The 15,184-nt window shown below is 40.2% G+C and overlaps 1 protein-coding gene across 1 annotated transcript in view; it reads right to left on the bottom strand.

The window, feature by feature from the left end:
* Positions 1–15,184, bottom strand: part of FCHSD2 (FCH and double SH3 domains 2) — a 118,747-nt gene that overhangs the window by 78,000 nt on the left and 25,563 nt on the right. The window contains exon 3 of the mRNA XM_041460435.1: positions 14,181–14,226. Within this exon, the coding sequence (XP_041316369.1) occupies positions 14,181–14,226 (46 nt within the window). The remainder of the gene's footprint in view (positions 1–14,180; positions 14,227–15,184) is intronic.

The raw sequence follows: 15,184 nt of genomic DNA, 5'->3' as shown, positions 1-15,184 counted from the left end.
CAAGAGATTGAGAGAAGTGAACTAAAAACCTTGTGGAAAGTTAATACACAAGGGCTTGGTGCTTTAGAGCTTCACAAACAAGGAGTTTAAGTGTAAAAAATTAAACAGAAAAATGCTCTGTATCAAGTATTTCCATAAATATTGGAAGGAAGTCTCAGTTCAAGTAATTTCATTGCTACATAAGGGATTTTAGTACTTTGACAATTGAGAAAGACATTCTGGCACTAATACAGAGGCAAAGATGAATCAAAACATATGTGAAATATGAAAAAAATCATCACTGAGAGAGATGACATCTCCCTCTTTTCCAAATGAGAATCTAATTTGTTTGGGAAAGGAAGACAGGAAGGCAGATTTAGAAGTTAGAAGCAAATACAGTACTGGCTAAAGGCAGGGAAGATGTACCTGAAATCACAACACTGAACACAGCAAAAAAGGACTCACTGAAACCATCAACATGAGATATCCATTATGTGGGCAAGAAAAGGCAGGGATGACCAAAAACTGAATCACCTATGGCAAAGCTTTCTGAAAAAATCAAGAATCATAAAAACAAAGACACCGCCTAAAAGCACACTGACAGAATCCCACCTAAGCAGCAGCCCATGAATGATTTAATGAGCCCACATGCAAGCAGGGGTAATTACAAAATAATGTGGCATCGTGTGGAATTGATGTAAATGAGGGGCAATTCACGGCTCTGAATTGCTGCTCACCTTCAAACAACAGCCTAAAACCGTGCAGGACTTTGGCTTGTAAGCCATTCTTCTGCTTCCTGTGAAACGTGATCACAACTCACCCTGAGCTCACAAAAACCACTTGCACAAGGTCACCTTGGCACTGGAGCTGCTCTGTGGGTTTTTGTTTTTATCGCTGTTTGGTAGTGGATCTGCACATCCAAGCAAATACATCTTCCAGACACTCTGAAAGGCAGCAGTGGCAGCTCTTCATTTGGTTTGTCATTCCCCACTCCCACGACAGGGAGATTTCTGGGCACCATGCCAAATTATATTTAATTAAAAGCTCCTCTGCTTTTGATTCTTTAGTAACTTGGTTACCAGCTCCATCGACCACTTCAGCAGGGAAAGGAATTTAATATAAAAGTGGTTTTCTCTGGTGTTTACAGAACTGGTGACAGTGTAATTTGGAGTGGGGAGACAGCTGGCAGTGCAGCTAGAGAGGAAAAACACTGAAAAGTTGAGATAGAAAAAGCCCAAATCAATGGAGCACACTGATGCAGTACAAATGCTATTTTAGTTTCTCAGCTGGCAAACCAAAGTGCTTTCTTCAGCAGAGAGGAAGATCTCCCTGAGTACCTGAATAATTATTTAGTATTAATTTAGCATTAGCACCTCAATAATCCATCAGTTCCTGTGGTGAAGCTCCATTTCCAAAAGAAAGCAGATCTTTCATTAAAAGGACATGTCCTGCACTCAGAAGAGAGCTGATTAAACACATCCTAATCAGACACACACCCGTGGAAGGTACAAACATTTCTTGGATAATAAAGGCTGGCTAAAGAGTTTACAAGCTCTTTTTATTTCAAGGCTGGGTCGGTTCTCTTTTAAATGGTGGAAAAACATCTCTGATCTTACTTAACAGGAGCCTCTGGTCATGGATTTAAACACCTGACATTTCAGAAATGATGAGTGCCCTCCTGATAACCTGAGTGAAGTGGGATTTATATCCCACAAAACCACCTGCCAGGTGACTCAGTGCAGCAGCCAAACGAGTTCCTGAGGATTCTCCCCCGAAACTGGTGAAGAAAGGTGAATTTCCACCCCACAAATCTGAGCAAAGTAAGGAGAGCCAATACAGGTGACACCTCTGGAAGAGCTGTCACTGTGCTTTCAGGAAAATAAAACCAGACAGAATTATGGGATGGGCTTGGACACACACTCACTCAGATGTTCTAGTATTTTTACTGGAAAATGTGAGGATTTAGATACTGTGAGAAAAAAAACCCAACAAAACAACATAAAATACCCATAAGTTCTGAATGTATAACAGCAGAATTCCCACAGGCTGATTCCATCAGGCAGCCAGGCCACATCCCTGCTCCCAGCAAGGCTAAATTCCAGCAGTGCTTCCTCAGCACGTCCTAATCCTGCCATGAATCAGCAAACATTTCACGCTCCTGAACCTGGACAAACTGCAAGAATAATCAGGGAGAGACTCTGTCAAACACAGCATCAGAAAGTGCCTGAAAGAGTAAATCTGTGTGTTATACACAACGCTGGCAGGATTGGAGCTGGTGGAATTTTACAACTTAGAGAGAAAACTATCACTGCTGAGTGAAAAGAATTTTTTGTGGAGTAGAGAGTATTTTATTTTTAACGATCTGACTCAAATTTAGAGACATTCAATATCTGCATTTGGAAGCTGAGCCTCACTTCAGCTCTGTGGCTTCCCGAGAAGAACACACGTTTTAGGAACTGAAATTATTTCCCACAAGGTTCTTTGCAGCATTTCTCCTTCACAAGTTCTTTGCCTCATTTCTTTGAGCCTGACACACATAGGGGAAAAACCCAAACAAAAACAGTAGATAAGCCATATGAACTTGCAGAATATGTAGTGTGAGGGTGGGTTTTTTTTAAGATTCAGGAGCTCAATTTACTAACACACAGCAAAAACCCTTTTTCTCATGGATTTTTCCCCAGAAAGAAGCTTTAACAAACTAAGGAGTACAAGCCTGAAGGTCACCATCAAGTTGATGACAAGACCCACTGCTAAAAAAATAAACACAACCCACCCACCCCAGCCCCACAATTTTTACCATTTATTGGTGTGCAATTATTGCTACAGAGGAAATCAGCTTTGAAGTAAAAAATTATAATTTCTTAATCTTGCATCATGGAATACTGGGTGTTTGGAGTCACAAGGATCACCAAATTCTTTGTTATTTGGAGGAAAAGAAGATATATTTCTGCCACATATATTCAATATTACGTATGTTTTTTGTTCTTTTCCTGTGGAACAAGTAGAGAGCTCTTTGCAGGGGAAAAAATAAGTGACAGGATGTAGTTTTAGCAACATCTCAGTATTTCTAAGAATTCTTGGTGGAACCCTCAACCAAAACCCTTTTGCAGGAGAGTTCCCAGAAGCTGCTTGCACCTTGGATCACATTTCCAGGTTTTGTTATTGAGGGGACTTTGCTTCCTAAAGGTTTAACACGCAATGTGCAGGCTACAAGAATAATAAAAAATAAACATTTTGATATATTCCAGCTGTTTGTGACTCTCCACATCCCCTTTATTATATTTAAGAGCTTATGTTATTATTGTTATATAAAAATAAACAATTCTAGCATCATTACACCTGGTAATAGCTCTATAATTGAAAATTCTTTTTAAGAAGGTAGGCAATGTATTATCTGCATTATTCACTTTTATGAACACAGAAAAAATAATCCTGCTTACAAATTCCACTCCCAACCAGATTTACTGGAGGGCATTCACAGAGATGCTTTGCTCTACCTTAGGTGAACGTAAATTATCAGGAAAAAGGAATTTCAAAACAAAACCAGAAAGCCAACATGAGACAGAAAATATCTTTCAAGATGCTGCTATAAATACAAGAAAACCCCATGTGATAGGAAAAATGCAAATTTTTTGCCAGCCTATTTGGATAGACAATCAAAAAGCAAACACAGATCTGGCATCTTAAAGAGAAATAAATCCAGGAAACCCAGGAGCTCACAAATTTCACATCTCAAAAAACGTAACCAGCCCTTGGTATTTTAATTTTTTTTTAAATTACCTCTTTATGGCTTGTGAAGGTAAAAAAAAAAGCTCTGAGCCATATTTGGACACAAGCAGAGCTAAGAAAACCAGTGCTGAGATGGTTTTTTCATAAATCTGTAGGCTTCCTCCTACTCAATTAGTTTCTGTTTGCAACCAGTATGAAATATGCTTTTATTTTTGCTGAAAATATGACAAACTACACTTTAAACTGCAAAAGGCAGTGAAGAGTACATTGCTAGAGAAATGAGCAGCAGGCAGGATATTCTGCCTAGCAGAAAACATGGTGTAATATTGAACATTAAACAAGGGATAGCAGGAATAACTCTATGCCATCATCAACTCAATTCTGGTGACTGAAAAGAATGCTTTACATCTATAAATTAAAATGTAAATCTATATTAAGGTTCTGTTCCTGCACTATACCTACACTGGATTTTCCCCTAATGACATCAACATTTACTGATGTTGATGTCATTAACTTACCCATCAAATTTTAAAATGTTTTCTCAATAAAACAGAAGTTAATTGATTTTTAAATATATGAAAATCTCCCAATATAAAACTTGCTGCACGGGCTTATTTTATTTTCCATGGAAAAAAACCAGAAAACTGATAAATAAGGAACTTAATGAGTAACAACCAAGCACTACTAAAACAAAATAGCACCAATCCAGTAATCAAGTGGAGCCCATCACCTATAAGGGATGCCAGCCACCTATAGTTTTCCAGAATCCAGCTGAACAAGCATTTTTCCTTATCTAAAGCACCAAGATGTTCAAATATTGCTATTTATTCCTTCCAACACCATGTGGAAGGGAATGACCCAGCTGAGCTCCACTGCTGGCCCCACACACCATGAAACAGAACAATAAATGTTTGAGGCAACAGTTTTGGAGAACTCTTAGAAATAATCCCTAGGATCTAAAAGTTGATGGCTTTCCTTTCTCCCTCCTCTTTTTTTTTTTTTTTTTTTGGGAATGAAAGCTGGCTAAAGGGCTTTATCTGTATAAAACTGAACAAGGCAGCCACTGTGGATGCAGGGTCTGACACTGAATAATCATTTAGGGGAGATTTAACTTAAACATTCTCTGTTGGGTTTTTTTGGTTTGGTTTTTTTTTTCTTTTTTTTTTTGAGCTGTCAACACATCCTGGTTTATCCATGTCTGAAAGCAAACTTCCAAGGCTGGAAAGAGGAAGAAGGGAGTATAGCTTTTAAAAATAGTTAAGAATACATCTACTTTACCCTTTAAATAAACCCCTAAGATAAACAGCTTCAGCAGCCAAGAAGTTCTGCCCAGTTTTCCTTACATCCATCTGGATGCCTGGGGTTGGGGATTGCTCTGGAATGGAGAGGATGACAGGCTGCTCCTGCAAACCCATGTTCAATCCTTTTTACAGTGTGAACACAAGTCTATGTGTTTAATTACTGAACAGTAAATAAAATGAGCTCTTCTCCTTTTTTTTTTTTTTAATTTATTTTAAATTTATTTAACCAGTGGAGACCTTTTCAACAGTAAAATTAAGGTCTGAGAAATAGAAAAGGAAGAGTAACTTTTCAAAAATGGCGCTACCTAAAAAACAGTCACACATCACCCAAAACCACTTTAGTTACTGTGCAGGAGGTGCAATCAAACAGTTTTTCAAAGTCCCAGAGTAAAAAAAAGGAACACCATCTCCAATGAATTACCTCTGTGTGCCCAGCATTTGACAACCACCTGAACCAGCTGAATTGGAGAAAATTTAATCAGCTGAATTAACCAACTGAACTCTACAAAGAATGACATTCTCCATACTTTTGGAGCAATAACTGTGGGTTATTTTTTTAAATTAATAAGCTTTTAAAGTCAATAAATTTTCTTTTAATTTTTCTTATTATTATAATAATAATTTTCTTTTTAATTACACTCTCCTGAGTACCACTTTCAGGCAAACTGGTGAAATTTTCTGTTTTCCCCTAAGGTAAGGCCTTTTGATTGTAACAGAGAAGGTGTTTATTATTGGGTATAGAGGCAGAGTTATGTTGGATACAAAGGATTTTTTTCTCAATTGATGGCTCCAGAACAACTGCAGGGCTAACAGAGAAGGTGCAGAAATGCAAATAAAGGCAAAAGAAAGTTAAGACAAAAACAGCTTTTGAGATGTTTAGAAAATACAAGGAATGATGGGTGATGTTCATGCATCAAATATTTGCCTTCCTACCTCACAGCTTTAGGGATTTAAAAATCCCCAAACCCACATCCAGAGCGTTCCTGGGTGTATTGACTGCTTGTAGGTCCCTGCAGAGCCGTGTCCAGCAGAGGTCTGCAAACCTCAGTTCCTGAGAAACTGATACCATCCCAAAATCTGGGAGGAGAGCATGGCACCACCATTACCAGGGGACTGGGAAATGGAGCAGGAAAAAGGCCAAGGAGGTGGCTCAGGCAAGGCCTGGGTTCTCTCTGAGAACAGTGAGGTGTTTTTCCTGAGGGATGCAGTTTGGGAACCAAGATGCTTAAAGACTTTCCAAGTTCCAAAGCGATAAGGGCCTCACCAAACTACAGCTTGGTTAAGGAGGCTGGAACAGGAATCTCCTCCACCCAAAGAACTCTGAGATGTGTGTGAGGTGTGCAAAGCTAGGAAACGAAAGAGTACTGTATTCCCAGGACAAGATACAAGGAAAGAGGTGGAAAAGGAACCCAAAGGGAGGTGGAGCAGCCTTGGCTGGCACGGACTCATGACTCAGCTCTGCTGCTGCTGCCACTTCGGAGGCACAAAGTTTCCACTGGGCATATTTCGAAAGCCTTGAGTTGTGACTCGCCTGCCCTCTTGAATCCCAGGAAAAAGAAAAGCAGCTGCTGGGAAGGATGACTGAAGGGCTGAGTGTGTTAGGAAAGAACTGAAACACTGAGGTAGCTTGAGAAAAACTGAGGCAGCAGAGGAAAAACGATGCCCACGGAAGGAACTCACGGATAACCCCACAGGCTGCAGGATCCACCGCCCGGCTCCCTGGTGGGGCTCAATGGCCAAGCAAAGAGCAGCTCTGAAGAATAAAGTTTTTCATCTGCTAGCAGAACCACTTACAAGGATCCAAATTCCAGGCCCTGGATGCTTCTGAGCGCAGTAATCGGAAAGAAAAATAACGGCTAAAAGCAGGCTCAGAGAAACTTGCTTGCATCAGTTCAGCAAAAAATGGGGTTTCTTTATGAAGGGCTTTCTTTGTAGGAATAGAGTAATTCTAAGCTTAGCAGCCCCTTTATAAGGAACTAGATGTTTTCACTGAAAATAGAAGCTGACAGTCCTCTTCTGTTCTTAGAGAAATATTATTTTAACCTAAAGAATTCCATAAAAACTGTAGCAGATAGCTTAGCATTTTTAAAAGGCTGCCTTTTAAAATTCTTTTTAAATGGACTAATGCTGCAGTGTAGGGCATTTTCATTTTTCTTCTAACAGAACTACCAGTGAGACAGGACCAAAATCAGATATCCCACTTTTCCCCCCACTTTAAGTTCTGCCATGTGTTTTTTGGAGACAGAAAAGTACACGAACAACTGAATGCAACATCTACATAAAAAGAGAAGGTCAACGATAATATTGTTTGGAATGTCACTCACAGACCCACAGTCTTTGTTCCAGGCAAAGTATATTATATTAAATGTTAAATGGACATTTAATATAGAGAATTCTAAAGAGCTTCTTGTTTGGGGGAAAAAAGGGAAACGTGCACTAAGAGGCTGAACTGTGACAAGTGCAGAATAGTATCAATAATCCCATTATAACATCTGATTTGTCAAACTTGTCTCTACAAGTTATTCTAAAATTCACAATAGTGTTCCTAACCATTTATGAAATGGAGCAGCTCAGTCTTTGTGGCCTTCACGGCCACTGATTCTCCATGCTTTTTTGGGAAGAATGGCCTGAATAGCCACGGAGTCCTACACTTCATTTTCCTGCCCTGCTCATGGCTATCCCAGTGCTTTGAATGGAGAACATAATCCAAAGGTAGTACCAGGCAGGTGTTTTCTTTCTGGAAGCAGCAAGTTCTGATGATGCATTGTGCACCACCATGGCTGAAAGGACCAAACCAGGCCATCAATATGCATGATCTCCACACCAGGCAGTGACTGGGAAGTGCTACCACTTGGGATCCTCTCCCAAAAAATGGAAAGTTAGTCGTGCCGAGATTTAAAACAAACTAACAAAACAGTCCAGGCTCCAGATGTATCTGAAATCACAGGCATTCCACATTAAACATGAGATTTTTCAGGGATGTGGCAAGGAACAAAGATTTAAAGTGCTCATAACCCAGGCTGAAACACAGGTCTTATTCTGTATTTTTTTACTTAATTAATCCAAAGCTTGTTTAGAAAACACCAGTGATCATTAAAGAAATATCCTAAATTAAATCACAGAATCCCAGAATGGCTTGGGTTGGAAGGGACCTTGAAGATCATCCAGTGACACGCCCTGCTATGGGCTAGGACATCTTCCACTATCCCAGGCTGCTCCAAGCGCCAGTGTCCAACCCTGGGACATTCCAGGGATCCAGGGGCAGCCACAGCTTCTCTGGGCACCCTGTGCCAGGGCCTGACCCTCACAGGGAATAATTCATGGGTATCAACCAAAGACATCATCTCCAAGCAAGTATCAGCTCCTTCTGAAGGCTCCCCACCCTCCCTGGTTTCCAGGGTCCATGGAAGAGCAGGAGGAAGCTCATGGAAAGCAGCACAGTTGGTTTACAAACAAACCTGCCTGGCATGGCTGTCTGTGACAGACAGGATCAACCACAGCAAGATTCCAAAGGAAGGAAAAAGAGGAGCCTCACAGCCCTTAAGGATCCATGGGAGAACATCACTCAGTGCAGGAACAGGCCTGAATGGCTCTGGCATTTTTGCTATTGGATCCAGAGGTTTCATGGATACAGCTTTTCCCACTCCCCCAAGCAGATGTGCCAACCAAGCTGCAGGCAGCAATATCCAAAATAAAGTCACACACGAAGATTCCATGGGTCTGCTGCCTTCTCCTATAGAAATTCCTACAGCAGGAAAGGTGGAATATTCAAGTCAGATCTTGGATTGTAGGATTTCAGTAGCTGTTCTCTCTGCACAGACAAGAAATAACTCTGCTAAGAGAAAAAGGTGCCACATTCACACAGCCACTACTGGGAAAAAATGGAACTTTATGGATAAAGACCAGCAGAAAGCCTCCTCCAGGCTCTGGGCTGGGAGGAGAACATTCCCCAGTGCTGGACAAAACCATGGTTTTCATATGCAATTAAACCAACACACTGAATGCCTGCTAAAATGGTTGGCAACACTACCAATGAAGTAGGAAGAAGGTACCTCAAAGCTCTGCCACACTTCTGAGTGGTGCACATGGAGCACCTCAGCCTTCCAGGGTCACTTCTTACAGGCTGGGTTGGTTTGTTTTAAGAATATTTTGCCTGTCTTTTAAAATAGACACAATGATAAAACCAACACCTGCAGACACTCAGTGACAGTGAGTTCATTCCCGGAAAAAGATTTCACTCTGAGTTTTTCCTAGTGTCTCCTACAGAAAGTTTAAAAATACAATAAATACACAGTGGGTTTCAAAGCAATTTGTTGTCTTTCATATTAATTGCTATCAAATATATCCAGATACAACAGCCATTCAGCTTAGGATAACCAGGATGGAAATTTCAACATAATCCACTCATGTACTACAAGTGAAAGTTTCTCTGCACAGAAATCACAGGATGACAGCTAAATTCCTTCCAAAGATAAGCCTGAGATAAAAGAAAAACCAGCCTAGTTTCTGCATATGGGCTAATTACGAACTAAACTCTCCTCACAGGATCTGGAGTACAGAAGACCCCAATTCCCTAACAGATGAAATGTCCTAAGTCTTAAAAATACATCTTCCATACACACACAAAAACTGATTTCCCAGGCTTTTTAAAATTACTGCTTGACTACATAAATCATCAATTTCATCATGAAACAAAACCAAGTTAACTGTCTTAAGTAACACAGAAATACTCTAGAGGGAGGTTTAGCACTGCAGCAACTCTAAAATCATCCTCACAGGAAGAAACAAGTAACTTAAGTTCATCTGTTAACAAAACAGCTCCTGAGCAGTCAACCCACGGCTGCTCCTTGTTTGTCCCCAAGTCGGGGACCCACCCTTAAAATCCACAATCTCTTCCTGCTCTCCCACAGCAACCTCCTGCATCCTTTGGGATTAAAAACTCCAACCCATTCTGCCCAGACTGCAGGCAATGATCTCATGGAAAGCTGCTTGCTGGCTTTGCAGGGCAGGTACCTCAAGTTATTTTTTCCTGCCGCTCCAGGGGTTCTGTAGCTCAGAGGCAGAGGAAAGAATTTGCTTCACCCTGGAATTTTTGTTTTGTATTCCAAGCCTGTTGTGAGCTGTGTTTGCCAGGCTGCAGCTGTTTTGCCTGGTGGGATTTAGGAATCAGCCCAGGTGACTGGTGTTCCATGCTGACAGGGTTCTATTTACAGAGCTCCCCAGCACCATTCCCAAATCTCCCAGCTGTTCCTGTGCAGTGTCTGCCATCCTCCTGCTCCTACAGTCACCACTGAAACACTCCAATAAAACAGTGTATTTTCAAGAGTTTGGCATCCATTCTATCAGAGATTTGTGGTATTTTGGCTAAAATTAAACTCAATTTCTCTCATTCCTTACGAGGGTAATACCATCACCTTTCCAGTCTTCACATGACAAAGTAAATTTTCACAAAGTGTTGGAATACATGATAAAGAACAGCAAAGGAAAAAAAAAAAAACTTAGCCATGGCAGAAGTTATTAAGACATGGTGGGAATGTCTGATTTGAAGCCTTATGATTTTAATCCTCTGAATAATTGTTCAAAAGGCCACTGGGCAGCTTAGCACCCTTGTTAGAACCTGGTAAAAGAAATGGTCAGCTTCTGTTTTGCTTTTAAAAATGGAAAACCAGTACATTCTAGCAAATATATAAATATAGAAAAAATACATATATAAAGATATAAAATAAATCATGTTATGTATCTGCTTTATATATTATGTATACACATGCACACATTATACTGACAAAAACTGCCATAGGAATATTGTAAATTTTTAGGAAATGTTAATGCATATATTCTGATGTCTTGAAATGAGTGTGTTTTCTAGGTCTGGTGAGACACAGGGTGAGGGAAATGGGTAAGGGTGGCCATGGTGTCTGCTTACATCCACCTCCCCACCTTTCCTGCTCCTCTCACTCCACCTCAGGCTGCTTTTCCCTCTCACATCCATTTCATCGTATTTAAGGCTCCTCTCCTGACCACTACCATGGATACAAGGAGCTGCCAACAGGACTCTGTGGCTATAAACTACATTAACTTTTCTCCAAGTCTGAAAATATTTCAGATGCATGAAGTTTCTCAGTGCCACAGACACAGCAATCAACACCGAGTGCCCTGTCCCTTCCTGATGACAGATAAGCTGGTTTTACTGAGCACCCACAGCTCTTCACTGTTAATTTGACCTCTAGAAAACACAGGAGAAAAAAAAATCCTAACAATTACTGCCTCTTTAAAAAAAAAAAAACCAAACTGAAAAGACACTTCTACTTGTGCCTCACTTGAAATGTAGCTCAGGGAATGGGCTCTCCCACCTTTTTTGTAGAACATCAGTGCCTTTCGCTGAGGTACTACAATTAGAAACTCATTAGCATGCAGGGAAACTCAACCTCCTTGAGGTTACTTGCAAATTCCAAGGGGCCAGGCCATGCTGATTGCCTGGAGTCACGTTTTACTCTGAAACAATGATAATGAAACATCAAGCAAAACCAAAACATGACAAGAAAGGTCATCTGTGTGTTCCCAGACTGTGAGGGACTGGTCTCTTGAGTTAAAAGTGTGAAATAATAGTAACTAGAGCAGAGATGTATTTATAATCTCAAGAAAAACCCCCAAAACCATTTTACCTATTTAACATGCTGGGGAAAACATTTTTTTTTTTTTTTTTTTTTTTTTTTTTTGTAGGTAGCAGCAAAAGCACACATTCAGTAAATTGTTTTTTCACCATAAGAGTATTCTCAGGCACTGATTTCAGGTAGCTTATTAATCATGGAGAACAGCTAATAATAACAATATAAAATTGCAATTTAAATGCTATTAGCAGGCATACTGTCAGTGGGAAATGAGAACCTTTCTGAGCTCTCATTTCTGAATATTAAGGTAAGCCTCTAAGCATATATTAAATAATGCAGGACCAAAAATACAAGTGGAAGAGCTGAGTGCAGAATCTGATCTAGAAAACTGCAGAATTGCTGATACATTGGATCCTTCTCCCATTTATACCACGGCACAGCCTAGAAAAGCCAGGAAAGAACCCACTGGAGATGGGCAATAAACAAAAAACAGCTCCAAAAACCTTCAAAGGCAACAGGTGAAAACACAACGCAAAAAAAAAAACTGGACAAAATAAGAGCAGGGAAATTTAAATCCAGGCCCTGTAATTCATCACATACATTTGCACCACTTACCATGTAATTAGGGGCAAGTTATAAACACTGGGCTGGGGTGTTTCACTTGCCTTTGGACAGGTTCTCCTGCTCCCAACAAAAGCACTCTGTGTTTAGAAACTTGGCACCCAAGTGCAGGGCACCAACCTACAATTTTTTTTTAAACCAACAAAGCCTTCAGTTCTGGGAAACTGATTTTCACCGGCCACCCTTCCACTGCTTCTAACTTGCCAAAAAAAAGTCAGATGTCAGAATATTCCAAATTCCCTAAGGTGACAAGAGGCATTTGGAGAGAATCTGTGAAAAGGTTTAGAAATCTGGCTTCATAAACTACTGAGCATTTCCAGCTCCCTTTAGAACTGGTTTAAAAGGAATATCCCACTGCAGATGAATGCGACTTCCCATTTATTTGGAGCACAATTTCTCTCCCCAAAAGGCTTCATGTGCAATTTTATTACCACCACCAAAACAGAAATCCTTTTAGAAGAAGCATCCAACATTGTTTTGGAGCCGTGCACTTATCAGCAATCCAAGGAAGCGATCCCACAAGACTTCATTCATGGAAACTGCTATTCAGTGAATCTCAAATGCTGCAGCTGCATTGCTGCAAAGCTGGGGGGGGGTTAAATCCAAGGAGCTGAAAGCCTCAGTTGTTAGGTCTGAGCTTTCTGAAGCGCAGTGTAATTATTTTTCCAACTTATCAAGACTATTCCCTAAACGCAGTGACTGTTGTGTCTCTGCCTGTAAAAGACATTCCCAGTGTCTAATGGATAAATGTGTTAAGAACTGGTGTTACATTTTCTACATCAGTTAAAAAAAAATCACTCAAGAACACACATGTTTAACCACAGTTTCAGGAGGCACCATCATTGAAAAATTCAGGTATTTAATCAAATGTAGTTCAGCTGTCAATGGAATTGATACTTGCCAGGGTAAACTCATAACTGGAGGAAGAATGGGAGCACCAGTAATTTATGGCACTATTGTCAGTGAGTGGGCTTAACTCAGCACAAACTCCACGGGCTGAAGGAAGGGTTTGCAGACGGGTTTTAGGCTGAGAAGACATGCAGAAAATCCAGCACTGGAACCTCATCCATCACAGGCACAGGAATGATCTTTTCCCAACTGACAGTGAAGCCTGGCCCCAGAACAAGTTTGCTCTGTGTATTCTGGGGGTGATGCAGCACTGGGGACTTAAAGGATGTTTAACATGACATCCTACAAACTGCACTTGGAAGCAGCCTGGTGGCAGCTTGTGTTCTCACATTCCACGTCAGGCACATCTCCAGTTGGATTTATGGCATACTGAGCTCCACGAGCTCACTCCCTTGGATTTTATTCTACCTTTAATCTATTTTAAAATAAATTAATGTATTTTTAATCTGTTGTACTTGGACTTAAGCTCCAAGAGCCTTTACTGTAAATTAAACAGGCAGCTGCCCCTTATTAGATGCTTTCTAATTTTGGACTGGGGGAGAAAAAGCAATCCTCCCTCTTTTCTCACAAACAAATCAAAATTCATTCCACTCCCTATCACAAGCATGAGGCCAAATCTGCTTTTATTTCAGATGAATGGGAAGCTGCTCTTACTGAAGAATGTGAATTTAAATTTATTTTGGATCGAGTAAGCCAGAACATTTCCTCTCCCTCTAATTGACCCGATTTTACCTTTCACTCAAATTTCACACTGACTTCTGAGAAAACCACATGGAGTTTGACTTTATAACAACTGGGAAAAAATGTTAAAAATGTTTTATGTACTCAAGAACTTCCTCAAGTCAAAATACATGAAAATACAGAGTGGGCCTAAGTCCTGTATAGATCAAACTGCTTCAGAACTTCAACACATTTCATGGTAAGTAACTTATGAAAAGATAAATGAATAAAGCATACACCATGGTAATTTGCTGATTAACTGATTTTACCAACAGAACAATGCCACAGCCATCAAAATGATTCCAGAACCTACCTGTGCATATTCTTTCTCAATTGCAGCTCTTTTCTGACTGAATGCTCTGAAAGAAAAGCAAAGCAATTCAGTTAGAACACGAAGCAAAACACTCCAAATTCAATAATTTAGTCAAAATCCATTAACACAGAGAGCAAAACTGCACAAATTCAATAATTTACTTTAAAAGGAGCTTCTGCTGGACAGTCTGCAGCGTGAAACAACAACAAAAAAGGGAAATGGTTTGACAAGTGCACATCAGTAGCCCAGCAACGATTGTGTGTGGACTTCACATGTGTGATGGCTGAATTTCCAAGTTTTCTTGGGCAAACTCAGTTCCCAGGACTACTCAGTTCCCAGGCATAAATAGCATTTTCTTCATGGAAAGCTCAACAGCTTTCCAGCAGTACAGCTGAGCGAGGAATTTGGGAGCACAGAACAGGATTTGACATTATGTACCTAGACAGACTTACTTCATTTTCTTCAGACTCGTTTTGATGAGAGTTATTTTCTTTAAGCTTTACCACAAAAATCTAATTATATTTAAATTAGTTACACAATAACTCTGGTGACACGCCAATAAAGAAAAAAAACACACCTCAGGAACATCCTCTAAAGCAGTTAACTCAATAAAAAGGAGCTCTGGACAGGCTCCTTTTATTCTTGCCTACTGCATTTCATCCATGAAGAGTATCCAAGTGCTACAGGCTCAGCTTCCCCAACAGGATGTAAAACAAAAGTTTAAATGCATCATGATTGCTTAAAATTCTTTCCAGATCAGTGACAGCCCAAAAGATCTGGCCATATTCCAGCTCCAAGAGTTAAACTTCCCAAATCCCCCTTGTGTAGCCCAGCTGGGTTCCAAGGGCTGTGTAATGCCCATATGAAACACCTTGATAGGGAAGTTTGAACAAGTGAAGTTGGCTGAGATGCCTGTGAATGAATTTCCTTTGTAAAGCATTCCAAGTATTCCAGCTAATATTATAACCCAATTTTTTTAGGATCTCCTGTTCCAAAATCCAATA

The sequence above is a fragment of the Pyrgilauda ruficollis genome, unplaced genomic scaffold (assembly GCF_017590135.1).
Source record: "Pyrgilauda ruficollis isolate IOZ18807 unplaced genomic scaffold, ASM1759013v1 scaffold143, whole genome shotgun sequence".
NCBI lineage: Eukaryota > Metazoa > Chordata > Aves > Passeriformes > Passeridae > Pyrgilauda > Pyrgilauda ruficollis.
This window is presented reverse-complemented; position numbering and strand designations above follow the sequence as displayed.